Below are 25,810 nucleotides of genomic sequence, written 5' to 3' on the forward strand. Positions count from 1 at the left end.
ATGTTACAGCCTTGTCACGCTCACGTGTAACGGCGACTTCCCAGAGGCAGCAAACGTCGGCAATCCTCCCTCAACCTCCGACGTAGTCTTTGAATATCTGTATCTGATCTCTCGTGCCGCAGCGATCGCCTCGAGAGAGCAATGCCAGTACAATTTCAGAACTTACCTCCGGAGCTCCTTCCTGGTATAATTGAATATATCTTGCGACCTGAACATCTCCAGTCAGTGTGTCTTGTCAATCGAATACTCTACGTGTTCGCGCATCCTGTCCTGTACGAAAGAGTTGTAATTCGCCCATGGCAATGGAATGCAAAGCGAAAGGTCAGCAGACAGTCTACCATGCGCGATATGCAATTGCTACAAGGCACCTTTCCAGTTGATACAGCTGTTCCAGACTCTTCAACAAAATCCCCGCCTTGCCAGGCTCGTCCGACGACTAGGTGAGCTCATCATATACGACTCAGCCTCCTTCACGAGGTCCTCTGACCAGCCTCTAATCAAGAGATACGTGACTTCCCCAAGGGACTTCTCAACAACGACTACGAACAACTTGTGAAGTCCCTCATCAGCAGCATCGAAAACGCGACAAACTTGCATACCTGCATATTCACCCGTGATGGATGTCTAACCTCCGAAATTCTCAAGGCCCTTCAGTCGCTTCCTCAACTTCGTGAGCTTGAGATCAATGGCCAACACCAAGATAACTATGACCCGAATGTCTTACCTCAATTCAAGCATTTGAGCAAAATATCGTTGATCATGCCAAGCCACCTAGTCATCAGCGTTCTCCCAGCTTGGATTGGTGCTACCCGGGGCACGCTACGCAGTTTTACTTTGATATGCAAGGTAAGCATCAAAACCCGCACAAATGTTGACATAGATTCATGTATCTTGAACAGCTATCTAATTTTGTTTCCGACGCGACACTGAAAGGACTTCACCCTCTTCCTAAATTGGAGCACTTGCACTTAATTGGATGCCCTAAAGTGACTCAAGATGGTGTCATGACTGTCATTAATGCCAACATCACTGGAATCATCAGCCTTGGGCTCGAAGGGTTATCGCCACAGTTTGTATGCGCTTGCAGTATTCTGTCCTTCATATACTGATCATAGCTTGGCCTTAATCAGAATGTCTCTGCTTTCAGCGAAAGGTGCTTCGCACGCGGTGGGCTTACCCAGCTTAAATCTTTCACGTTCGCGCTTCATCCAGGAAATTTGGATCATACGTGGGCAGAAGGTGCCCTTAACCTTCTCGCGCAATCGCCTCTCGAAATCTTTCAGCTATACTCACTCGGCGGTGGGGCTGACGCACTCGAAGCCAATCGTCTTTGTCACCAACTAGTCGAGGCCCATGGACACCGTATGACATGTTTCTCATATAGTCGCCTACTCCTAGAATTGTCAAGCATCAGGAGTATGTGTGAGGGATGTCCCAACCTGACACAGCTCTTCGTGTTCATCTCCTCACGGGATCTGGTATGCTCACAGAATATCAATCACAGGAATGTGTGTTCTTACCCGACCTTCTGGCCAGAATGCTCTCGGTCCAATTCTCGCAAGCGCGCAAAATTTGCGGACGTTTCACGCAAACGTTGCTCAATTCAGACTTCATCATCTGGAGGAAGCGAATGCGCTTATCCAACAATGCAGGCCCACGATAACTCAATTCGGCATTGACACCAAAGTCTACCAAGTCAGTGTAAAATCTTGAAACAAGGCGCAGAAGTAACATACTCCCTCTCTGCTAGGTTGAGCGGCAGCTGTTCGTCGACGAAAGAGGCACAGTCAAAACGAGGCCTGTTTTGGGGCCGATTGAAAGCCCAGAAATCCCAGAGCAGTTCATGATAGCTCGCGTATAAGCTGTTGTACTGTATGCATACGGCACACGGAACACCACCAACATCACAATTGCATGCAGTTGGAGCCATATTTTCAGACACCACGGCAATTCTCATACGTGTGCACACTGCCGAGTCTCGCGCGCCGCCTCAAGTGGGTTGTTCTTCACATACTGACACTCATCTTTTATTCGTACATAAATCGTCGCAGCAATCAGTGCACATGAACCACAGCCACACTAATTCTACATGGGCCAAGACCAGTATTGCTTAAGCAACCTCAGGTCGATATTCAGTTCCCCGGCTCGCCCTCCATGTCTCAGGTCCCTGCTCAAGTAAATCTCAATCAAGCTGTATAGGATTGATCCGAAAAAACAGACCGTGCGATTGGCAATCCTCTGATTCTTGATCCTCCTAGCATACCACGACCCAGCTGTCGCGTCGATGTCAAACTTGCCCGGCGGTGCCTTGGCTACTGCTTCTGCGATCATGTCGCTTTCCTCCGAGAGAGGTACCATCTTCCATGACTCTCCAGGGCGCGTGAAGAACACGAGAGACCAACGGTCATACGCCGCCTGTTGCTTGGGAGGAGGGCTTGCAATTTCCCTAGTGTAAGGGAACGTTAAGGGGCTGGATCGGATGCATAACTTACACAACACGGTGAAGGTTCGAACGCAGAATTCCGCCGCTGAAGATAGCCATGGCATCCCCGAGATTACAGATTGCGTGCCCGGGAATAGGCTTCAGTGAGATCAGCACGGGATATGACCAAATCCACTGCCGCGCTCACTGTCACATATTTCCAGCCGTCTGCACCAGGTGGAAAGACCTGTAGTCCGCCGAGACGGTTGTGAAGGAACGACTATTGATGCTCGGAGTCAACAAACGGCAAGACAGATGACATCTACCCTTCGAACTCACCAAAGAACCAAAGTCCGTGTGCGCTCCGAGTGTAGCTTTGTCCGCAGACATTTCCAGATTCTTCGGCGACTTGATGCATCTTGCTTCGCCACCACTATGTTCCATCAAGCTGTGCCTCTTAGCAATAGCACCCTTGGGAAGCCCGAGGCGATCGTTCAAGACATCCAAGATCGTGTTGGTCACCTCGAGGGACTTGCGGACGAATGGAATGATAGTCGATGGCATCCGCGCATTAACTGTTGAAGGGTAAGTACGGTGCGTCGGGGTGGGCCAGCTAATTGCATCGTCCTTGGAGACATTGATAAATTCGACGCGGTCGAGTGCTCCTGTTTCATCTGTGGCATTGGCACCCGCATACTTATAGCTGTAGAGATTGTGAGCAATAAATGACGCTCTTTCCGGCAAGAGGTATTCACCCGAACGACATGCCGTCGTCACCCTGTTCAAACTTCATCTTCTCTTCCAGAGGTAGGTCCATAGTCTCTGCACCCATGTCAAACATTCCTGCCACTTCGTCATCGGCTCCATGGTTCTTCAAACTGAAAGATTCGAGAGTATCAACTCTACGAACAACACACCTGAAGGGGGGTCATCGAATACGCACTACCAAAAGCCAAGCTCAGTCGAAGCTTTCCACAGTCTATCGATTTCCTTCTCATCCCCTGCTTTGATCAGAGCATAGTCAATGATCAACAGAGGGACAGTGGGAACATCGTCTGGAAATTCGGGAAACGATATGGCGCCAGGCATGATGGAGAACACCTAAGGGGGGTGGGAGGACTCGACTTTAGATAGGAAGCCTTTTATAAGCTGTCAAAACTTTCTCAGGAATCAGGTTGACGTATAGACGGACGTATCCTTGAGGAGCGCGCCTGGGTACCAAAGCATCGTCACGAGACAACGTCTCTTCCCCGGTTAGAGCTCCTTGCACGGGGTATAAACGAGTCTGTGATATGCCGCGCGATTTTCTCCCTTGACGTCCATGGAAGGCAATTTCGCATCTAGAATCCAAGCTGGTCGTGCTAAAACAAACCCGACAAAAGGTTAGTATATCTCCAACTTTGCATTTGACGACCCTGAACCATCGACGGATTAAGACATCGTGGATTAGCTTCTGGCCGATGGTGATCAGCATATGACCGACGCATCCACCTTCGTGACTCTCGAATATGAGTGATGATGTGATGTAGGCCACTCGGGCATAGTCATCAATCCGCGAAACATATTGCTGTATGACTTATGGGTGGCACGAGGGCGGACGGGAAGCCCTACGAATACAGTTCGTGACCTCGTGAGCTTGACAGCAATCGGGATATAGAGGGAGCGATGGAACATACGGGAGAAGACAAAGCGGACCTGGCGGCAGGTATAGCGGAATCCGCAGGCTTCTAATCCGCTGTCTCTCTGCCTTCACTGTGGGCGTTGTCCCTATATTGATAACGAGCAGGATTTGAAAAGTTAGTATGGGACGAGTAAAAGCACGCGCTTTACTTGGTGGCGATTGGATCATTCCAGAAATTCACAAAATGTACACAACCTTCAGTTCGTTAATGGCTCATCGAACAACCGCACTGACACAATCGACTGAGTGGGGAAAGAGTGACGGTCTCGAGAACTCACCTCCGCATCATGATAAGGCCGGTGTGACATGTGAAGCACCCTAAAGAAGAATAAGTACGTTTTGAAGCCGCGAGGAGCAATATACTCTTCCCAGTATCTGTGTAAGAGAAATTTCGGAAATGGACTGCCTGCTTTCTGCCTACATGCCGGCGAAGGAATCACCCCCCTGTGGATGAACATCCCCAGTGAGCGCATAATTTATAAACACGAGCAACGTAATAATGATAGCTGGAAGACGTAGGCATTGAGCATGTGGTTATGAGTCGGGAAGCGGCGGTTACTCACCTCTAAGTACAGTATCCGTCACTGCCTAGTTTACTTCAATACAGCTTGACAATGTCTTGCTCCACTCTATAACCTTAGGGTGTGCTACGACCTGGAGGTGTACGGTTTGTACCCTAGGCATGTCCACAGGTCATTTCGTTCATAGAACACACCTTATTGGGATCAAATCGCAAGACTTGTAAGCCCTCCATTGATGCCGCACGGGATAGCGCAACATAACTTTGTCCTGGGAGAATTCCACTGCAGTTGAGCATATTAGCAACAGCAGCAGTAAGACCCCCACCTTTTTCGAAAACTCTTCCGAGATCGACTTTCACTCGCTGGATTGTTTGTCCTTGACTTTTGTGTATTGAGATAGCCCAAGCCAAAATAAGTGGTACCTAGTCATCATTGGAGTTGGCCGGGGTCCATCACGCGAAAGAGGATGACTGAGCTCACTTGGACTCTCCTCGCTAGCACGGTCCCCTCGTTGTCTTCGACACGAAATTCATCTCGTGTAACAATAACAGTTTCCTTGCCTAGGGGAGTGAGAAATTCGACCAGGGGAAAGAGCTCATCGCCCATTTTAATATCCTTCTCCTTGCCTCTCCCATTGGCGCTGCTCGGCTTGTCGCTCGCGCTTGGTGGGCTCTGGTTTTCCTTTCCACCACTTGAGCTGCCGGTAAGAGACTGAACAGGTTTACCATGTGCATCTAGCGTCACCTCTCTGACTACTCCTTCAGCTTTACCAGCCATCACAGGATGAAATCCCAAAACGCGACCGACAGCGCCATTAACAAGTCCTCGTTTTTCGTCAACATTGCGCACAAGCATCACCTGGGCACCAGTCTTCAACGACACCCTTTCGGGCACAACCATGCCAGCTAGCACAGTCTTGCGCCGTTCTGAAGAAGCCGATCCTGAGTCACGAGCGATATATACGAAAGGCGGTGACTTCAGCGAAGCGAGGCGAGATGAATTTGCCCGCTCAACTTCACCCCGAACCGCAAAGAGCTCGGTAGGTGGAAGGACCATACTTGACATAGGGAGAGGACGAGACAGAGCACGAAATTCGTTGATTGCTGAGGGCGAGATTTTTCCATGGCGTAATTCATTTAAAAGCTCAACGAACTCTGCCACATATCATGAGAGTTGTGCAGAGTAAAACAGAGCAGGTGACTTACTATCGTCTTTTTGACGAAATACTTGTGTTAGCATGACTGTGTTATCGATACACTTCTTCCATGCATCGCACTCAAATGCAAAGAAAGGTACTTCTTTTCCCTTTGTGACTGGCGGCAACTGAAAAAAGTCGCCAGTCACGACGAGCTGAGAGAGTGACACGCGTTAGGAATGGATAGCATCAAACCATGCAATGTGGAATGAACCTGAATGCCACCAAATGGCCTATCAGTCTTCTTCCTTAGCTTGTCGGCAAGGGCGGCTAGTCTTTCAAATAGGTGTCCATCGACCATCGAGACTGATCGGAAAATTAGCACATAAGGTTCGCAAATGTATCTCCAGCGCATACTTTCGTCTATGACGAGAACTTTTGTGGTCTTCCATCGTTGGTGAGCAGGCTTTGCCGTACGTATGTAGCTGATGAGTTTTTCAACGTTTTCGACTGTTGGCGCAATTGCCCCCCAAGAATGTATCGTCATCCCTGTAGCGTGGCTACAGTAAAGCTCTGCACGGGAGATAAATGGTATAAATAACCTACCACCAATGTTCGTAGCTGCCATGCCTGTACTGGCAGTGACAGACACAACATCAGGTTTGTTCGCATGTTTCTTCCGAAGTGCTGCAATAATAGCCTTCAAAAGCAGCGACTTCCCAGTTCCTGTTTAGATGCATCATCATCAAGAGATTTAAGTATCATAACAATGCTCCACGCACCTGCAGATCCCGTAAAGAAAACATTCTTCTCTTCGTCAACCACCATTTTCAATATCCTCTTCTGCTCTTCGCTGAGCGTCACATCGTGTAGCTTATCCGTTTCTCCTCCTGCTATACCATCTATTCCAGACCGCGTGAGGACAGATACCTTCGGTGAAAAGAATGAATCAAGTGTTGTCCTAGGTTGCTTGGCGGGGCGCTTGACACTGGCAGGTAAGTCGCTTGTAGACTTGCGCTTGGTGCGGATATTGTTCGATGGCATTGATGGTGGTTTCGCAATGTATTTCGTCCTTCTAAATAAATACTGAACCGTCGTGAGCGTGATACTGTCAGACAAGAATGTGAGGTAGCTGGTAAGACACGCGAGAACGACAGGCGCCTTTTGAGTTCAACGCGACGATCACGTGTATAGCACGTGATGATTAGAAGCGCGTCACTTAAGCGCCTGCGCTTGACCGAGCCTCCACTGTTCCATATGAGCAAGATACGAAACTGAACTCCTTCTCTTCTACCAGATATATTTCACTCATCTTGTGCCTTCGCAAACAATATGCTAGGCTTTATGGATCTTCCTTTCGATGTTGCTTGTCTTATATTTGCTACCGTCGACGACAACCCGACGCTTGCAGCCTGTGCACGAACATGTAGGTTTCTTGGGGAGGCTGCAGCACTCAGCTTGTATCGGGATATACAATTCACGCAAATGCTGCGCTCAGATAAGGTCTGTCCAGTAACTTGTCAGGAATGGTCAGAGAAGTTGACAGTATACGGATTGTGCATAGCCTGAGACGCACAATGCCTTCGACACAATCGACAAATATCCACATTTAAGGACTTATGTGCGCAGCCTTCAGCATATTGGTCAGCTTCATTTCTATAATTACATGCCCCCCATTGACGCCAGAGTTGCAAGTTGTGGGACCTCAGCCAGGACTGTACTCGACATACTTACACGACTCCTTGTTTTGGGACGCAAAGCTGTCACAGTTGCCCAACCTGACACGATACTCGATGAGCGTCGCCGAGATGCCAATCGTCCTGCCTGACATCCTGGACCCCGTTGTCCATGCCTTGGTGCGCTGTCCAAAGCTTGCTGAAGTGACTTGGGCATTCGAAGTTTCGCATATCCATCACCCATCTCTGGCTCGTTTGACCAACGTGAAGGCAATCGCGCTAGGCTCTCCGTCTTCCTATGCTTTGCACCGTTTTGTACCGTGGTCGGACCATTTTCCTGCCCTGGAAAGTTTACACATCCATGCAAGTGTCCTTCCATCCTCGCTTCGTTTCTCCTTCACAAACTCAGCAATAGTTCCCTAGCGATCTCATGGACTCTTGCCTCAAGAAGCAGACACTGCCACGTTGAGGGCCATGCTGAATATATCCAGCCTGAAGAGCTTGACGATAGGCCCGGGCCACACACATTCAAAAGACGTGATTCTATCTCTCCTGGAGGGCACGCCGAACCTGGAGATCTTGGATATTTACTACGACGCATTCCTAGAAGACTTCTATGAGGTGCGCTATCCAACCCATCGGATTCTCGACTCTTACTCACACCTCTTACAGTTGGCGCCCGCGTCATACCCTGGACTTCGACAGCTTCACGACCTTACTGTGCGGCATCAAGGTGTGGCTCTCAAACATCAGTTCGCGGCCCTCTTCAAGTGGATACAGGCCGTCGTCCCGACGCCTTCGCTGGAGCATCTAGAGCTCGTGTCGGATGATTCTCGGGAATGCAAATACTCACAAACCTTTGTCGAGATGATTCGCCAATACCCGTCCCTGAAAACCCTCACGGTACCAAGCGTTCATCTGACAAACAGCGAATTCAAGCAAACTGTTGCTCAGTGCTCACGATTGTCTACTTTGTATTTCACCGTGCGAGGTGTCGGAGGGAAGGAGACCAAGCGGAGGAAATTCTGGAGGGAAGGGGTTCCATAAACCACATAGTTGATTTCCTCGGACCATCGTCAGGTCGTTGCATCCGTTGTTGCATTCTTTGTTATTAACACTCCACACAACCATCATTCACCGCCACGTACAGCGCAGACAAACGATAGAAATCCAAGTGTGGGTGAATATAAATAAGCGAGAATAACGCGGGGTTCGTACAACTACGTGGAACAAGACAAGTACTGGAACAACCAACAAAACAACAGCAGATGCGAATCAAAGCACCTCTCCCACACATTGTTACACGAATATCACCGACACGCGAGCCCAATAAAGATCCCCGTGCCGAGCGTCGCGGCGATCAGCATCCCTAACGGACCCCCCGAAAGCTTCACTTGCGCGATGCGCGCCTTGATCGGGGCGAGAAGTGAGAGCGAGAACATGAACAAGGACGGAAGGTGTAGCGGGTCGAAGGCGATGGGTGCGCAGGAGGACGTGGGCGGCTGTGCGCGCGGGAGTGTGGGAGGTGCGGAAGTGATGGTGTCCTCGCGCATGCGCCGCGCGACGTCGTGCGAGAGCATGCGATCCCACTCTGCTTCCCATTCGGCCTTGTTCCATCGCTGTGGCCGGCTGTTGACGGTGGACCGTCTATCGTGATTAGGATCCGTTTGGTACTCGTCGTCTGTGGGAGCATCGTATAGCGGCGGGTGCTGGTCGCGAGTAGGAGCGGACTGGGCATGATGCACGGCGCGCACTGCCCTGTCGACTTCACGCCAGCGCAAGAATCGGTCTGCGGCTTCCATACGCAAGGTTGCAAGAGTCTCGGGTGACCGAAAGAGGCCGGCGCGGAGGGAGTGGGCGGAAGTGGGGCGGAAGGACGACACGTGAGCGCGGTGGAGATTTTGGCCTGGCGCTGGTGGGAAGACGATTATAGGTATATCAGTGCTGAGGGTGGTGATGATCGTGCGGTCGTGAGAAGAGAGCGCTAGGAGCAAACTGGTGATGAGTCGAAAGAACGCAATGGCATAATGGGGCGCGCGCTTACTAGGTGCGTGGACTATGAGTGCGGTATAGAAAGGCATGGAGGGAGAGGACACAAGATTCAAGAGGAGAGCCGATGGAGAACATCGAGGGTCAATGACACTACAAACATCGTGAAATGGCCCATGGACGATCGACTGTATCGATTGTACGACATTGTCGAGCTTTATTGGCAAAGGAATCATCAATACGCCGATCATTGCTGTTGAACATGGCCACGTACCTCATCATTGTGATTGTAGGTTGGCAATTGAAGGATTTCGACGTTGTGCGCAGGCTCGAACCTTTCGAGCCCGTGTGCATCGCGCTGCTCAACCCAGTCCGTCGAGGCTCGTTGCACAAATCCGTTCTCGGTTGGCTCTGACACGCCGATATCCACAACGTCCTCATTTTCCTCGAACAAAGTGGACGTAAAGGAGGAGCCACTGGCCACGTCAGCATCGAGGACCAGCAATCGCACGTCTCCTAGGGTCTTCCCGTACGCAGTGGGTGGCCGAAGGGCTGCTGGGAGCGTCAGAGAGGGTATGATCAGCTCCTGAACGGATTCACGGTCGTGATCGCTGTGCGAATGCGAGTGCGGTGGGCTCGCGGCTGCGGACGAGAAGAAGAACGAAGACGACAGCGAAGGAAAGGAGGATATTGAGTCCGGGCTGTCTGGAGGAGACGGCAAGGCGCTCGAGCGGGGCGACGAGGGTTGGGACGCGGTGTTGACGGTGTCCATGGTGGAAATTATTGCGCGAAGTGTCTCCACGCTCGTGCTCGGGTTCAGTTCCATCTGGAAGTGTATTTATACGAGGGAGGTGTTGTTGTTGGGACGGAGGGTGTTGGTGCAGATGCCCAAGCACAAGAGACCACGCTGCCTTATCTAGAACATGCGTTGATGCGTCGTCACTTCATCTTATCTGATCATACATAATGGGATCTGAGGCGATCACTCGCGAACACATCGAAGATTCGTGTCACTTTGGCCCCTTCACGGTCAGTCGAGCGGTATCGAGACATAATCACATAAATCTTCTTGGGGGGGCCTGATAACACAGAGTACAACATGGCCTACAACTACAATGAAAGCATGTGGCTACAAATGTATCGCACAAGTCAGCGGCCTAGGCGAGATCTCAGAAGGAGATATTTAAAATAATCTCCACCGCGGCACAGCACCCATTTTGTCCCTCCTCGCAGATCGGAAGGGCTCGAGGCCTTCGATCCTTCCGATTCTAAAGCCCAGCTTTCCAGCCTGGGGGAGGCTGGGCGCGTCTGTGAGTCAGCTCTAGCGGCCCGTGGGCTTAGAGGGGGGGCCTTCGTCAGTGAATGTCAACAAGCGAGGGTGGCGCCTGCCGTGGGTTTTTGGCTCCAAGAGTCAATAACACTGGTAATATCCTGGGCGTACGCACCGTGTCGCTCAGTGGACACTTCTGGAGATCGAGGACATTTCGCATCGCTCACCTGGATCATCTCGCGTACTGCAGGACTCGACCCCCACGCCGACAACTCGTCCTTACTCTTGCGCTCTAATACAGTTGCTCGGAAGTGGAGAGCACGATCCTTGCTCTTTCCCTTGCACATCTTTGCGCAGGTGATACTCGTGAACATGGTGTGCATGGCCGCTAGATGAACTTTCCAAGGTGCCCCCTTGGCTAGTATATCTAGACAGTCATGCACATCTGTCACGCGAGCCACTCCCTCATCGAGGAAGATAGCCACTGCCTTTGACAAAGTCGTACCTAGCTTCCGCAGATCACTGACTTGGATCGTCTTTGATCCTCCCACTCGCCACTGTCCGTACAGCTGGAGATACTGTCAGATGATGCGGCAGCCGTGGATCAGAAGTCATGGCGCACCGGATGCCAGTGTTGGTTGAATATCGTGAGGAGCTCATGGCGCGCCTCGCGACTGAAAGCCTTGACGAGATCATGCGGGCCATCAGCGCGCAATTCTTTCAAGATGTCTTTGCAAAGCGCAGCCGCACGCCGTGCCATTACTTCCGACCGCATGCCATGCCCGACGAGCTGCCGTGCGACGCATTTGGCGTAGACTTGGGTCCCGGCTCGCATGGACAGGACGGTCTCGCGCGCGGACTGGGAGAATAGAATACAGCCATGATTGATGACCCCGTCGACCTTGGCGTTTGCGTGGCACACTCCGCAGGTGGTGGCACCGGGCTCGGACGGCGAGTCGAGCTCGACGCACGTGTCCTCATTCGTGGTGGCATCCGTCATGCCAGGCGATAGCATATTTAAATCCACCCCCGCATCGATCAGCTTCTGGCATTGCCAGGATAATATCGCGTGGGTTTGGATGAGCGCGCCCAGGTCGAGATCAAGGGGAGGGTCCGATACGGGACTGTAGTGCACCTTTCTGTTCAGTCGGAGGGCTGTGCGAGAATCTTGGACGAAGTTGCGTCTAGATTTGTTGGCCTTCCTCGGGATCGTCGCGTTCGAGACCGCGTTCCACGCGATTGCGATGCCATCGCTCGGCGTGGGCAGGTCTGCCGTCAACTCGCGCTCCGCTGCGATCTGAACGACGTCGAATAAGTGCTCTGTAAAGATGCTGTAGTTTTGGTTCATGACATTGCGATACAGGTCGCGGAAGAGCCGTTGGTTCGTGATCATGGTGGCACCGTGGAGTTGAATATCGAGCAATCGTGGTCTAGTGAATTCGCCACGATCGAGGATGGAGGGGGCGGAGTGGCTTTCGCGTGTTCAGCGTCCTTGTATTGTGTGCTCTTGTATTTGGAGATCTAGGTACGCGTCGCGTAGTGTTCTGAACCGAGACACGACGGAGTTGAAGTGATTGGGAGTGAGAAGAGTGTGTCGGAGATGTAAAAGCAGAGAGCGTGTTCGCACTTATATCGCGGGCTTGCCACTCACGTGGTTGCAACAAAGCGTTCAATTGTCCTCGCTTGGACTTGCTGATGATGTCATTATGCATGGCCTGGTCTTCCTATGTTTGGCTTTCGAGATACGTGCTCGCAAGCAGCGCCCAAGGTAGGAGTCGTGAAACTTCAGATCCGCAACTGTCGGCGCGTAAACACCGGTATTTGTATCCTCACATTGCGCCATGTACCGCCATTCCTAGGGACATCACAATGAGGCTAAGATGAACGTGAGTATCTGCATCGACCAAGTCAGACAGCTGCAGTCATGGCGCGGGCCTGGACAACGCGTGTATTCGTAGACATTTGGTGTGATTGATCCAGACAAGCGTTTCCGCACCATCACGCGATGAATCCTGGAAAAAATATTATTATGGACGGGGAGAGATGACACTCCTGGTGGGGTAACCCAGCCAGTGACAAGAACGCGGTGTTGACCAAGACGTGTATGGTCAAAGGTACTGTCGCCGATAGAGCGACCATCAAGTGAAGGACATCTGCCGGCTCGTGCAGGGAGATGCAAGGGTCCAATTGTCGACTTGCTGTCGCGGAGACTACCATCCGTTCTTCACTGGAAAACCGCAACCAGTGCTTGCGACGGAGTATGCGGAAGTAAGGCCGAAATATTGATCTTGCATCCAACGGGGCCGCACCATGACTCGTCCTGCAGTCAGAGACCAGGTTCAATGGAGCAATGTCATGCTCGACCACTGAGAGCGGAGTGTGCACGAAGAGACAGGAAGTGACTCGATGGCAACCGCGATGAAAGTTGCTGGCAGGCCCACGTAAGGAGTGGATCGAGATCTCATTGGATGACGGGATGCACTGCTGGTCTAGTTCATTGGAGCAGGCTACAGCGCTCTAGCATACTTCTCAGGGGTAGTACAGCGGAAATCTGGCTATGATTTCGCCTCGCAAGGCGCGACGGTGAGCAATAGACATGACTCGCACTTTGGGCCGGTGTGGGTCCTTGTGGGTGCCAATCAATTTCAAATTCCACAGAGTGTATGCTCGGTCAGCAGGGCGCAGTTCTCTAAATAGATAGGTGCGTACTCTTGAGGCTGTTGTCGTGAGTTCAAACCTCACACCGAGCAGGTCAATGATCTGATCGAGCTTTTTTCTTTGGCTTTGAACAGGAGCGACGCGGCATTGCCTATATCCCTAGACAGCCTCTGGGCTCTCATGGGTCAGGTATTACAATTTTTTGATGGCTACGAAGGACATTTCTGGATCACGCCTTCCGGCTGTGGTTCATCGACGGCGACGGCGCTCATGCACATATTCCGTCCAACATCTCTTTCTGGCAAGCGCATTCGCGCAAGGGCATCTGGATCGCGTCAAAGCCTGCATACAACACCCGACCCACCCCGCTTCGATCATATATTCCCAGAAAAAATGTCGTCCTTGCTCCCCAAGAAAAACACCGGGATCTGGTCCAGCGGCGCGCTCACGACGACCGTGTTCCCGCCCTGCCCAAAGTCCGCGTCCGTCCACCTCGCGGAGCGCGCGGCCTCGCGCGTTAGACGCAGTATATATAGAAAGAGGGATGTGCAGGGGCTCACCAGTGTGTCCACGTGAAGTTCTGCTCCAGCTGCGTGGCGGTCAGACGGGGCAGGTACACCGTCTTCGAGGTCGCGCCCTGCTCGCCCACGGGCGACACGAGGATGCGGGGCCCTGAACCGGTCAAAGCGCACGGTCAGACGGCGATCGCGCTGGCTGTGTTCGCACGGGACGCACCGAGCAAGAACTGATGCACCACCAGCGGGTCGTTCGCTGCGGTCGCGTTCGCGACGAACGGGTCGCTCAGCGAGAAGTCGTAGTAGAGCGGGCGCATGATCGTGCGGCCCGTCGCCTGCAGCTGCTGGAAGAGCGCCTTGACGTAGGGCACAAGCTGATACCGCAGGGCGATGTACTGTTCCAAAACAGATCAGCGCGGCTCGTAGCTTGAGCGAAGGTGCTCCTTGAAGGAGGTCACTTTTTTGATGATGGGGAAATTGTCTGCGCCGTATGACCAAGGCTGAAAAATTCGCGGTCAATGCCGCGCCGGTGGCGAGAAGGAGTGCGCACGCACCTCGTTCGGGCACGGATTAGCGAAATTCAGAGAGTTGTTGGCTGGGATGTTGCAGTCCCGATCGCTATCAGGGACGCATGCCCAGTCGAGTCAGCGCGTCGAGAAGTGTGATGCAAGAGCTCATATACCCATGGACCCGCATCTATATCCGCCCCGTCGTTTCAGCGCCGACGCAGATGTGAAGACGTGCAAAGACCTACGTATGGGAGGAAGGTCCCCATCGCGAGCCACCTGACAAACAGCTCGCGGCCCTGACGACCCCTCTCAGCATCAGCCGCGCTCGAAGGACGAGAGAAACAGCACGCACGGATTGCGTATCGACATTCAGCCCGCTGAACCCGCCGATATCCAGCGTCCACGACGACAAGCCTGACGCCGCGACCGACACGCCCGCCGTGATCTTGCATTCCATGAACAACACCAGCGACACTCAGCACCGGACGGGCCCCCGCCACACATGCACACACGCACGCACCTGCTGCAACAGCACGTCGAAGCGCGAGATCGTGTCCCCGCTCCAGAGATACGAGCAGAAGCGCTGCCCGCCCGCGAACGAGCTGCGCGTGAGCGACATGTACGTGCACGCGGTCGCCGCCGCGGGCGCCTCGGTGAGGTTGTGCAGTCCCTCGTCGATCGCCTGCTGGTGTAGCCACGGGTACATCTTCCCCGCCGCGGACTGCGAGCCGATGAAGTACTGCGCGAACACGCGGTTATACGGGATCGCGCGGATGTTGTCCTGTCCGTCTGCGCCGCTCCGTTCGTCGGCGCACGCTCTCGCACAGCTGCAGCACGAAGATGTGAGGGCACGCACTGTTTTCCCAGGGCTCGCCGAGCGTGCCGCCGTCGGCCTGGTCGATCCAGAAATTGTGTATGCCCTTGGAGAAGTAGCTGTCGTTCAGCCGTTTCCCTAGCGAACCGCGACGGCGTCAGCGTCGGTACCCTCGCGGTCGCGATCACCGGCCGCGAAAGCACTCACACAAGAACTCCCGCGCGGCGGGGTTCGTCGAGTCCACCAGGCGTGTGTAGACGCCCGCGAACGAGTCCGTCACGCCCGGCCCGTCGCGCGTCGCCACGAGCCAGCCGTTCGTCTGCAGCGTCACGTAGTTCTCCGACAGGTTCTCGACGCTCGGCCAGAGCGAGACCATCATCTCCGCCCCGGTCAGCTCCTTCACCTGCGCGGCCATGCCCTCCGGGTCGGGGAAGAACGCGGGGTCGAACGACCTGCGCACGGTGGCATCTCGGTCAGGGGTCCCCACGGCTCCCGAGGCGCGCGGTCGAGGGTCGAAAAGAGGCTCACCAGTCGCCCTGGTACTTCCACGCGAAAAAGTCTGCGGGGCACCCTCACGTGAGCCTCGCCGCCTTCCTCGTAACATAGAACGAACGAAGAGCCGCGCGGGACACGCACCTACGACGATCATCGACAGGTTGATGCCCTCGTCGCGGAACCTCTGCGCGACGTCGAGCACCTGCGTCTGGTTATAATACCGCAGCTTCGACTGCTGGTACCCCAGGATAAAGTCCGGCGGGGTCGGCTGCCGCCCGGTCACGGCCGTGTACTGCTGCTGCAGGGCGTCGTAGTCGCCCACGGGCGCAGTGGTGCTGGGGAACCGTTCAGCAGGGCATAAGGGAGGGAACGGGAGCGGAGACGGGGACGGACATGTAGTAGTCGATCACGGTCGCCTCGTCCGCGACGAAGCGCGTTTTATACGGGCCGAGTTCTGTGATGTATAGCAAATTCACGCGATCACACGCAGAGCGAGCCAAACAGCACGACCGACCTATCCGCCCCTGCCCAGGATAATTAAAAAACAAAAGATAGCCCTACCGGCAGCACCCGCGCGCGACCGCCGTCCCCATCAGCTCAGCAGCCCACTCCCAACACCGGGCCCACACGACGCGCCCACGACGCGCGGACGCACCTTGTTCGACATGAGCACCGGGATCGGCACCTGCGAGTTAAAGTTGACGAGGTCCACGACGTGGCCCTTCTTGTTCACGCTGTGGTCGCCGCAGCACGCCTGCTGCCCCGCGCCGAAGAACTGCTCGTCGGGCGCGCTCGCGAACGAGAACTGCGCCGCGAAGCTCGACGCGCGGAACTCCTGCGCGTAGTACCGCGCGGGGAGCGCCTTGTCGTCCGCGAACTCCGCCGTGAGCGGCGCGCGCGCGCCGCGCGCGTCGACGCGGAAGAAGGAGAGCGCGCCGTCCGCGAGCTCCGCGACGAGGGCGCCGTTGCGCAGCGTGGCGTTGCCCTGGTACGGTACGACGCTGGAGACGGCGAGCGTGTTCGCGCCGGGGCCTTCGAGCAGGGGGTCGACGAACGCGGAGAGCTCGGTCCCGGTCGGGTCTTTCATGAGGCTCGCGCGCACGCGGAAGCCGTGGTTCCCGAACGGCTGTTGGGGTGGGGTGGGGCGGGGCGGGGCGGGGCGGGGCGGGGCGGCGTTCGGTAAGCCCGTTCCGCAGAGGCGGGTGTGCGAGATAGGGTATTGGGGACGCACCTGGATGAAGACGCGCTCGTACCCGTTCTGCAGCTTCACGCCGGTCGAGTTGGGCTGAAAATACGTGTCAGAGCTTTCGGCCGCAACGAGCGCGAGGCCCGCGGCGGCCGCGGTCGCGCTCACGCAGCGCAGCAGCAGCGGCAGCAGCAGCATCAGTATCGATGTCGATGTCGATGTCGATGTCGATGTCGATGTCGACGTCGACGTCAGTGTTCAGGGCGCGAAATACAACAGCACTCGCTTAACGCCTGCCGAGCGCACACATACATCTCTTAAGTACCCTCCCCGCTTCGACGTCGCCCCGGCATCGACGTCGCGAGAATACGCCGTGCGGGAGCGTCGGACCGCCCAGCCACGCGCACCTACCGTAATCCGCCAGCCTGGAACAATACAGGGGCGGCGCGGGGGGTCACGATGGATCGCAGGGCGCACGTATGCCGCGACGCTGAGAGGGGGGATAGAAGACGGTTCGCGGCTGCGGGGGTGAGAAGATGGAAGCAGGGGTCACTGGACAGAGGCCGAGGGGCCCGCTCCCGCGTGACACCACTGTCAGATGCTCTCGCATGCGTGCCCACCGGAGGCTCGCCATGACTGTATGCGCGACGCACTTACTGTCTGATCGCCGGATGGCCTTCGAGCGCGAAGCCCACTCGCGTTCACACCGGCGCTCTAGCCAAAAGCACTATACATAGAGCACTACGAGGCAGACTCTGAGACCTGAATCGCGAAGGCCGGGTCAGAACAAGCCACGCACGGCGGAAAATCCGCATACCCGTTGCAACAGCCCTAGACGGACGACGAACAAAAACACACCGCATATGATACACGCGCGCACTTCCGCACCCCTCACCCTCACCCTCACCCCTGAAACGCGATCCCGGTCTTCGACGTCTCCGCCATCCCGCCCCCCGCAAACCCAGTACCTTCAGCGCGCGCAAACCACAACCACAACCACAAAAACAAAAACACACACAGTTCCAAAAAAAAAAAAAAGACACGACGGAAATGAGCACCCGACCAAAAAAAAAAAAAAAAACGAAACACGCGAGCGCGAGCGCGCCCGACGCACCTTCGCGCTTGAGCTCCAGCACGTCCGCCGGCTTGAGCTCCCGGTCGCACACGACGCACTGCATCGCGGGGCGCACGAGCGTGTCCGTGCACGTCCTGCACACGACGTGCGCGCACGGCTTCATCACTGCGCGGCGCGTCGGCGCGACGGCGTGGTCGTGGTCGCGGTCGTGGTCGTGGTCGTGGCCGTGGTCATGGTCGTCGTGGTCGTAGTTTCGTTTTTGCGAAGCAAGAGTTTCGCGACGGGGAAGACAGAGATCAGACGCGCGCTCCGCACCGCAACGAAAGCGACCCAACGCAAAACCACGCACGGAATATATGCAGGCTATTCGACAGCTCCTTCTTGCACGCCGGGCACATCGCGGTGCCGTCCTCCGCCCGCGCCGCGCGCGGCGCCCTGCTCGCGCCCTGCACCGCGTCTGGCGCGGCGTCTCCTGCTGCTGCAGGAGTTGGAGTTGGGGTTGGGGTTGGGGTTGGAGCCGCGGTGGGGATCGCCGAGGGCGGGAGGATGCTGAAGGATACCGGCACGAGGTTCTTCAACCTACCGCCCACACACACATACGCGCGTGCGCATCAGCGACCGCACTCCGCACACACGCGAGCAAGCCCACTCACGCGATCGGATGGCCCACGCTCCCGCCCCTACAGCTCGTCTGCACGCGCACGTCCTCCAGCGACGCCGGCGCCCCGCCGCTCCCTCCCCCTCCCCCTCCCCCGTGCCCGTGCCCGTGGCCCTTGGACGCGGCGGACGAGGCGGAGGAGGAGTAGGTAGGCGTGAGCGACGGGAGCCAGAAGTCAGGGAGCTTGTCCTTGAGCGCGGCGGCGTGCTCGCGCTCGATGGCGCGCGCGGCGGCGGCCTCGGCGGCCTGTGCGAGCTCTTCGGCGGCGGAGGCGTCGAATGTGAATTTGCGCTTCGTGCCGCGGGCTGTGGGCGCCAGGAGCGCGGCATGCGACGGGGTCAGATCGAGTTGAGTTGGCAGAAGCGGCAGGAGGATGGATGGATGGATGGGGTGGGTTGGGTGGGGTTGGGGGTAAGGAGGGGGGGACGCACGTTCGCCGTCCTTTGCGTCGCCGGAGGTGGTGATGGTCGCGGGGTTCGCGAGGCCGAGCTGGCCCTTCTCGAACTCTGCGAGGACGCGTGCGCGCGCGGCGGCCTGGGCGGCTGTCTTTTCCGCGTCTGCGTCTTTCCTGAGCGCGGCGAGGCGGGCTTTCTGGCGCTTGATGTCCTTTTTCTGCGTGACTGGGGCCGGGGGCGCGGAATCAGCATGCGCACATGATACCAATACCGAAGTGGCGAGGGCGTGGAGGGGAGGGAGGGGCGCACGGAGGTCTGTGTAGATGCATTCTTTGCAGAAGAGGTGGCCTTCGTTGCAGGCGACGGGGTCGCGGGCGCGCTGCAAGCAGAGGGCGCAGGCGTCGAAGCGGCGCATGGACTCGTTTCCTAGCCGTTGCTACGCGCACGGCATCGCGGATGCGGTCAGTTTCGAATCGCAGACGGCTCGACGGGCGAGGGCAGAGGGACAGGGACAGGGAGGGACAGGGCCGCGGCGTGTGGGTGTGGGTGTGGAGGGGAGGGATGCTGCTCACGCGTTTTGTGCCATAGTCGAGCTTCTTGTATTCTGCGTAGGAGAAGATGGAGGACGCGGTGTTGTTCTTGCTGTGTTTCGTCATGGCCGGGTGTCGCTCTGGGGCAGGACTGGTGCAGGAGGGGAGAGGTCGGCGGTGCCACGTGGGGCGACGCGGGACCGGTCTACGAGTCCCCACCCGTCTCTTCCACCCTGTCCGCTACAAAAGGCCGCCTCGGGCCCCCCTCGTCTCCTCCCTCGCCCCGCCCCCCACTCAGGTGCCGCTCTCGCCTCGTCGTCGCCCCCACCCTAGCCCAGCCCAGCCCAGCGCACGTGCTCCCCGCCCCCACCACACACAGCAAAGTCGCTCGAGCCTGCCTGCACACTTCCTTATAGAGCCCCGAGCTAGCCTCTCGCTCTCCCCGCGCCCACACACCACCCCCACCAGCCGCACTCACCGCACCCGCACCCACACCCACACCCACACCCACAATGCGCACCGCCCTCCCCGCCTTCCTCCTCTCCCTCCTCCTCCTCGCCCTCACAGGCGCCCACGCCTCCCCCCGTGCGCACGCCCCGCGCCCCGCAGACCAACACGTCCCCGCACCCCTCCCCCTCGCGCGCTCTGCCGCCCACGCCCACGCCCCGCCCGAGCCACGGCCCCTCGTGCCCCCCTCCCTCGCCCAGCCCGCCCCCGCAATCCCCGCACCGCGCGACACCGCCGCCTCCGACCCCGTCCCCGCATCCGTGTCGCGCAGGATGCCCTACCGCAGGCGCCGCCCCCACCCGTGATTCGTCCGGTCGCGGCCCATTCCCACCCCCGTTCTCGGCGTCTCTGCGTTTCGTTATGTATTCCCCCTCTGGGCGTCGCCGCCATGCTCTGGGGTGTTCGGCGGGCACGAACACGCCGCATCTCGTATGTACAAGAATAGCACTCGGACTTGCACGCGGACTCGGGTGCGGACCCCCTCGGGTCAAACGGACGCTACAATAACTGCAGCGCTCACCGTCCGATCTGATCCTCCACCCCCCGCAGTCGGGCTATCATGACCCTGTCTCCCCACTACTACTAGACTTTCCGCTCCGAACCCACCCACGCCTGATGTTGACACGCCTAGACTTTCCACTCTACTTACGTACGTGACCTCCTCGCCTCGCCTTTGTCTTTGTCTGTGTCTCCCGTCCGTCGTCTCTGTCCCGTCTTTGCATTTGTCGTCGCTTTGTTTTCACCGCCTCACTGCACCCACACCGCACGCACGTTCCCGCCTCCGTCCTCCTCTCTACCCACCACACACACGCGTACTATATATACACTCCCTCACGCACGTCGCACACCCACGTACCGTAGTACCGCCTCACGACCTCGACGCTCGCGCTCCTGCCCGACGGACCCCTTCACGCTCTTCAGACTTTTCACGGACTTACTACATACCACTTACACCCACGCACACGCGTATTGCCATATATATATATAGACGCTTCTCGTATGTGGCTCTCTTCGCGGCCGCCAGGCGTCCTGGGCGCCTGGCGTCGCGGGTCGCTGGAGACTGGGGTTCGTGCGCGCGCGAGACGCGTCCACGGCGTGGCTTCGCGGACATCTCGCCATGCATGCATGCACGCATGCACGCCCCGTTCGTTGCTTATACTTGTTATAACTTACCCGTGCGCGCCGTCCGCCGTCCGTCGTCCGTCGTCCGTCGTCCGTCTTGAGCCCGAGTCGGTCGACGGAGGGGGGGGGTGTGGATGTGTACCCCAGACACGCAGATACGCAAACACGCGTGGGTGTGGGACGCGAGTTCGAAGTACGAGTACACGCCAGCCGGGATGCGGATAAGAGCAGAAACGGAAACAGAAACAGAGGCAGAAAGAAAACATGAAAGAGCGATAGAAAACACGAACCCGTCCCCGCCCCACACCCGCACCCAACCGCCACCCACGCGCCGCGCCGCGCCGCCCATCACGTCCCCCTCGCGCCTCCAACAACATCCCCCAGCTGCGTCGCCGGCACCGCCGCCGCAAACGCGCGCCGCGCAAGGCGCACGTGCGTCGCCTGCTCGAACGCAAACGCGAACCCCACAAGCGCGCGCTCCGCAAACGCGGTCCCCACGAACGCGAGCCCGAACGGCAGCCCCGGCGCGCGCTCGACCACGGGCGCCGCCGGGCCCGGGACGACGTCTGCGGGCTGGAAGCCGAGGGGCACTGCGCGAGTGGCGGGGGCGAAAGAGAGAGGGTGGGGCGTCAGGGGCGGAGAGGGGCGGTGGGAGTGCGGAGGCTTGCCTGTGACGATGGGGTACCCGGCGATGGCCGCCGGCGTCGACGTGAAACCTGCCGATCGCCGAGAGGGCGGTAAATACGGTGCAAAATGCGACCGACCGCGCGTGCGCGCGCGGGGGGGTCAGTCGAGCACGCACCGTCTGTGGGTAGGATGATAGCGTCCAGGGCGAACTTCTTCAGCGCCCCGTCGATGCCGCGCGTGCGCCCGAGCGCGTGGTCCGCCGCGAGCGCGGCGAAGTAGACGGCGTCGACGGTCGTGTTCTCGGCCGCGAGGAACCTGCACATCCTTTGGGCGTGCGCTCACGGTGGACAGGGAGGAGGGAGGGAGGACGCACTCGGATTGGGAGGTGTAGAAGGGCGCGACGAGCTCCAGGTCCGGGTGCGCGTTGTTGAACGCGATCAGGTCCGCGAGGTCCGTCACGCCGGTCGGGACCGCGAGCAGGCCCGCGATGTAGTTCTGCACGTCGACCTTGGAGAAACGCCACGGCCGTCAGCGCGAGCACACAAGCCACGCACGCGTGCGCGCGCATCACCTTGAAATCCGTGTCCAGGACGAGGGTCTCGTTGTTCGACGCCAGCAGCTCCTCCGCGTCGGGGAACTCCGCGGGGTCGACGACGGTCGCGCCGAGCGCCCTGATCACGTCGAGCGACGCGTTGAACGCCGCGACTATGTTCTGGTCGTCGGGCATGAACAGCCGCGGGACGCCCAAGCGCACGCCGCGCAGCGCGTCGCGCCGCAGCGCCGCCGTGTAGTCCGGCACCCGCGCGGGCTGCGCGAGCGTGAAGTTATCGAGCGCGTCGCGCCCCGCGATGACGCCCAGGATCGCGACCGCGTCCGCGACGGAGCGCGCGATGGGGCCCACCGTGTCCTGGTTCACCGAGATCGGCACCACTTGGCGGTATCGAGACGGCGCAGGTCAGCCCCCGCGTCGTGCGCCGCGCAGACGGAGAGCGGCGCCGGACTCACCTCCCGCGCGCGACGTGAGGCCGACGGTGGGCTTGATCCCGACGAGGTTGTTCCTGCTGCTCGGCGACACGATGCTCCCGTCCGTCTCGCTCCCGAGCGCGGCGGCCGCGAGGCCGATCGCGCTGCCGATCGCGCTGCCCGAGCTCGAGCCGGATGGGTCCGCCTGTGGGAAATACGGGCTCGTCGCCTGCCCGCCGCGCCCGGACCACCCGGAGGCGAGGTCCCCGCGGAAGTGCGCCCACTCGGATAGGTTCGCCTTGCCGAGGAGGATCGCGCCCGCCGCGCGCAGCTTCGCGGCAACGGTGGCGTCGCGCGGCGGGACGGAGCCGAGGAGGGCGAAGGAGCCTGCGGTCGTGTTCATGCCTGCGAGGACGGACGGGTCAACGTCATACCGTGTGCATCGGTCCGGTCTCCTGCGAGGCGAGATTGTTTACCGTCGCTGGCCTGGGTGGCAATGTTGTCCTTCAGCAGGATCGGGATGCCATGCAGCGGCCCACGGGCCCCCGTGGCTCGGCGCTCTCTGTCCAGCGCTGCTGCTTGGGCGAGCGCGCTGGGGTTCGTCTCTATGACCGCGCGCAGCACCGGGCCTTGAAGGTTGACCTCTTCGATGCGCGCAAAGTAGGCCTAAAGCCCTCGCCGGGCAGTGAAATTGGCAGGACTGGGAGAACGGGCGTGAATGTCGCGCACCGTGACGAGGTCGACGCTCGTGAACAGGCCCTTCGAGAGACCGTCTTGCAGCTCGGCGATAGAGGCCTCGTACAAGTCTGGAAAGGTTGGGGCATCGGGCTCCGAGGCATCCGCCGCATCGGGGCTTGACGAAGAACTGAACACGAGCAGGAACTGATAGGCGAGGACTACAAAGGAAACTAGCATCAGGTTCAGGCGAATGGCCTGCATCGTCGTCGTGTCAGGGCTGCGGCAGTACACCTTCGGAGACGAGCCCATGCCTTGCGAACCCGTCGACTTCTTATATTTTGGAGGGGGCGTTATCAGCCTCTGCATAACGTACGATGCTCCGTCGAACGGCACTGCTCCCGCTCACCTCTTCCCGTTACCCTCTATTTTGGCCTCGACCACATGCTCCTGTTTTCCGGTAACGTATTCCAGGTCTGGGAGCGGTGAGTTCTTTCCCAAGCCCAGGACCGGTGACTTTGAATGTGTCTTTGAGGGTTTTTGGTCAATCGACGAGAGACGGCGATGATCGATTGGAGACGATCAGAACAGCAGTATAGGGACGAAGTTCACGCATGGGAGACGTGCTCACCGCGCCTGGTGGATGTCCTTTCATTGTTGTGGATCAAGAAGGAGATAACGACCGACTCACGGTCAGGCCTTGGGAAGAGCCAGGTGATCAAGTCAGGTTCTCCTGGAGTCCTTCCCATAACCGTATTTGGCCACATGGACTCTTCACTGCACATTTCCCCGCGCTATGGACAACAGCCTGGTATTGTAACGATATGTCCTGGCGAAGCGAAACCAATTGACGCGCCGAGTTGCTTTGAATAGTTTGCAGATGTAGGGCACAGTGCGTTTCTCGTTCTCTGAGATGGCATGGTACGTAGCTTAGAATAGGGAATGAACCGGGAAATATCCGGGGGCACTAGGCCGTCGATTGAAGAAACAGTGGTGGATGTGCATTGTCGTCGAGCGCGAGAGCACAAGAGGCCGTCATCGGTAATCGCCGCAGCGGCTAATTTGCGCTTGGTGCACACTCTTGCTCATTGCTCTCTTCAGCGTCATCAGCAGTCGCGGAATCCGCAACCAATCACTAAACGAAGAGACGCTTCAAGCCCCGTTAGTCTCTCGACAATTGTCGTAAGGGCATGATAGATCGGTTACGCTCTCTCTTGAGGCCCTCGGAGCTCCCGAAGGTTGTCCTTTCAGGAATCTGTATCCCTTTCGATTCAGCACTCAAAGAGGACGCACTAAGCCCCGGAGATATCGATAGAAAGAAAACTTCGCAGCCCGTGGGCGCATCGGAGCTGTCCCAAGCGGTATTGGTCGTCGCGTCTCATCGTAATGAGGCGGCGGACAGCGAGGAGGGCAGGTAAGCCGTGACTTCCTGTTCAATCGTCGAACATAGATGATGAACGGGAGACGCAGCATATTGATATTTGCAATCGATGAACCAGAGTCTCGTGAAACACTCAGTCTTCAAGGTATATATCCTATCCTTGGCGACTTCTCCTTGGGTGTATCCCAACCGGGCACATCGAATATCTTTGATGCAAGTCCAAGCGGAGATCCCGCGGCATTTCAGCAACCTGGTTCGTGTTGAGATGAATTTGAGTGGGTTATCTGTCTAAAATATAGTAACTCTGATTTGTGTTTTTGACCGGAAGATATCCGAATTTCTCTCGATGTCTACCAGGCACAGGCGAAAGCCCTCACGTTCATCACTGAAGATAGAAAGACTCTATCCAACGTTCTGTCTGAATGCCGAAAGATGATACAGCTAGCTCGTAATTCATATTCCATCTATGAATTGTCCCTCCCTTACTTGAACGACAGACACGAACAGCCCTGACTTGGCAACATACGCGTGGCTGAGGCCGTATTATCTTCACCCGTCTTCTTGGCTATCCGGCAAGTGTCTCTCCATGACCTTAATCCGTTCATGGACTCACTCGTTTTGGTTTCGCACAGTAATGCCTCCGCGAGATCTCCGTCAAGTCAGCCTATCCTTACATGCTCGCCTATCTCATGGAAGCGCAGGCATGCCGGGCAATGATATCGCTGATTTTGCTATCATCCGTGATGAATGGTTTCACATAAGGGCACGGGCGACAGCGAAGAGCTCTGACAGGGCAAGGCTCAGGTAAAGGAGGCTTCATTTAACTGCGCTTGCAGCTTCAATTCAAGATGGAAACAGGATACGAATAGGGACTTTCAACGTGAACGGAAAGTTTCCTTCTCAAGACCTTTCGGCCTGGGTTGGAGGACATACAGGGTCTACTCCGAATGGCTCTGGGAAAGGAGAATGGGAGAAGTTGATTCCTCCACTAAAAGAGGTGTCACCC

At 57.1% G+C, this 25,810-nt stretch overlaps 10 protein-coding genes across 10 annotated transcripts; 2 read left to right on the forward strand and 8 right to left on the reverse strand.

Moving 5' to 3' along the window:
* Nucleotides 1-141: 141 nt before the first annotated feature.
* HETIRDRAFT_326500 (uncharacterized protein) lies at nt 142-1,861 on the forward strand (the record flags this gene model as incomplete). The annotated part of the gene is made up of 7 exons (XM_009552709.1): nt 142-321; nt 377-440; nt 491-846; nt 900-1,073; nt 1,131-1,478; nt 1,537-1,695; nt 1,751-1,861. The coding sequence occupies 7 exons, from the start codon at nt 142-144 to the stop codon at nt 1,859-1,861; spliced, it is 1,392 nt and encodes a 463-aa protein (XP_009551004.1).
* A 146-nt stretch (nt 1,862-2,007) lies between these two features.
* On the reverse strand, nt 2,008-3,534 carry HETIRDRAFT_436331 (uncharacterized protein). Its single transcript, XM_009552710.1, has 7 exons — nt 3,366-3,534; nt 3,178-3,300; nt 2,762-3,125; nt 2,631-2,702; nt 2,493-2,581; nt 2,221-2,434; nt 2,008-2,167 (listed from the first exon to the last, which is right to left on the reverse strand). The coding sequence occupies exons 1-7, from the start codon at nt 3,509-3,511 to the stop codon at nt 2,111-2,113; spliced, it is 1,065 nt and encodes a 354-aa protein (XP_009551005.1). The 5' UTR covers nt 3,512-3,534; the 3' UTR covers nt 2,008-2,110.
* A 1,178-nt stretch (nt 3,535-4,712) lies between these two features.
* On the reverse strand, nt 4,713-5,158 carry HETIRDRAFT_247956 (uncharacterized protein; the record flags this gene model as incomplete). Its single annotated transcript, XM_009552711.1, has 4 exons — nt 4,713-4,757; nt 4,819-4,892; nt 4,950-5,046; nt 5,105-5,158. Coding segments are annotated over 4 exons (270 nt in total), but the record flags the coding sequence as incomplete, so codon positions are not given.
* A 2,751-nt stretch (nt 5,159-7,909) lies between these two features.
* On the forward strand, nt 7,910-8,482 carry HETIRDRAFT_105372 (uncharacterized protein; the record flags this gene model as incomplete). Its single annotated transcript, XM_009552712.1, has 2 exons — nt 7,910-8,056; nt 8,108-8,482. The coding sequence occupies 2 exons, from the start codon at nt 7,910-7,912 to the stop codon at nt 8,480-8,482; spliced, it is 522 nt and encodes a 173-aa protein (XP_009551007.1).
* A 263-nt stretch (nt 8,483-8,745) lies between these two features.
* Nucleotides 8,746-10,250, reverse strand: HETIRDRAFT_327225 (uncharacterized protein; the record flags this gene model as incomplete). Its single annotated transcript, XM_009552713.1, has 3 exons — nt 8,746-9,419; nt 9,480-9,639; nt 9,699-10,250. 3 exons carry the CDS (start codon nt 10,248-10,250, stop codon nt 8,746-8,748), a joined length of 1,386 nt encoding a protein of 461 aa, XP_009551008.1.
* Nucleotides 10,251-10,789: 539 nt separating this feature from the next.
* HETIRDRAFT_421637 (uncharacterized protein) lies at nt 10,790-12,087 on the reverse strand (the record flags this gene model as incomplete). Its single annotated transcript, XM_009552714.1, has 2 exons — nt 10,790-11,263; nt 11,317-12,087. 2 exons carry the CDS (start codon nt 12,085-12,087, stop codon nt 10,790-10,792), a joined length of 1,245 nt encoding a protein of 414 aa, XP_009551009.1.
* Nucleotides 12,088-13,480: 1,393 nt separating this feature from the next.
* On the reverse strand, nt 13,481-17,069 carry HETIRDRAFT_65373 (glycoside hydrolase family 31 protein; the record flags this gene model as incomplete). The annotated part of the gene is made up of 16 exons (XM_009552219.1): nt 13,481-13,844; nt 13,913-14,024; nt 14,088-14,262; nt 14,326-14,367; nt 14,422-14,485; nt 14,608-14,672; nt 14,729-14,821; nt 14,897-15,165; nt 15,233-15,328; nt 15,398-15,642; nt 15,719-15,749; nt 15,827-16,020; nt 16,079-16,139; nt 16,200-16,242; nt 16,341-16,811; nt 16,917-17,069. The coding sequence occupies 16 exons, from the start codon at nt 17,067-17,069 to the stop codon at nt 13,727-13,729; spliced, it is 2,232 nt and encodes a 743-aa protein (XP_009550514.1). The 3' UTR covers nt 13,481-13,726.
* A 518-nt stretch (nt 17,070-17,587) lies between these two features.
* Nucleotides 17,588-19,655, reverse strand: HETIRDRAFT_480192 (uncharacterized protein; the record flags this gene model as incomplete). Its single annotated transcript, XM_009552715.1, has 8 exons — nt 17,588-17,633; nt 17,689-17,839; nt 17,986-18,111; nt 18,296-18,525; nt 18,600-18,677; nt 18,735-18,909; nt 19,036-19,435; nt 19,572-19,655. 7 exons carry the CDS (start codon nt 19,653-19,655, stop codon nt 17,775-17,777), a joined length of 1,158 nt encoding a protein of 385 aa, XP_009551010.1. The 3' UTR covers nt 17,588-17,633; nt 17,689-17,774.
* Nucleotides 19,656-20,783: 1,128 nt separating this feature from the next.
* Nucleotides 20,784-21,147, reverse strand: HETIRDRAFT_454790 (uncharacterized protein; the record flags this gene model as incomplete). Its single annotated transcript, XM_009552716.1, has 3 exons — nt 20,784-20,829; nt 20,893-20,927; nt 20,989-21,147. The coding sequence occupies 3 exons, from the start codon at nt 21,145-21,147 to the stop codon at nt 20,784-20,786; spliced, it is 240 nt and encodes a 79-aa protein (XP_009551011.1).
* Nucleotides 21,148-21,584: 437 nt separating this feature from the next.
* HETIRDRAFT_10776 (uncharacterized protein) lies at nt 21,585-23,561 on the reverse strand (the record flags this gene model as incomplete). The annotated part of the gene is made up of 7 exons (XM_009552158.1): nt 21,585-21,731; nt 21,923-22,100; nt 22,159-22,292; nt 22,357-22,715; nt 22,791-23,153; nt 23,225-23,414; nt 23,478-23,561. Coding segments are annotated over 7 exons (1,455 nt in total), but the record flags the coding sequence as incomplete, so codon positions are not given.
* Between the last annotated feature and the right edge of the window lie 2,249 nt (nt 23,562-25,810).

Source organism: Heterobasidion irregulare, assembly GCF_000320585.1.
Source record: "Heterobasidion irregulare TC 32-1 unplaced genomic scaffold scaffold_10, whole genome shotgun sequence".
Taxonomy (NCBI): domain Eukaryota; kingdom Fungi; phylum Basidiomycota; class Agaricomycetes; order Russulales; family Bondarzewiaceae; genus Heterobasidion; species Heterobasidion irregulare.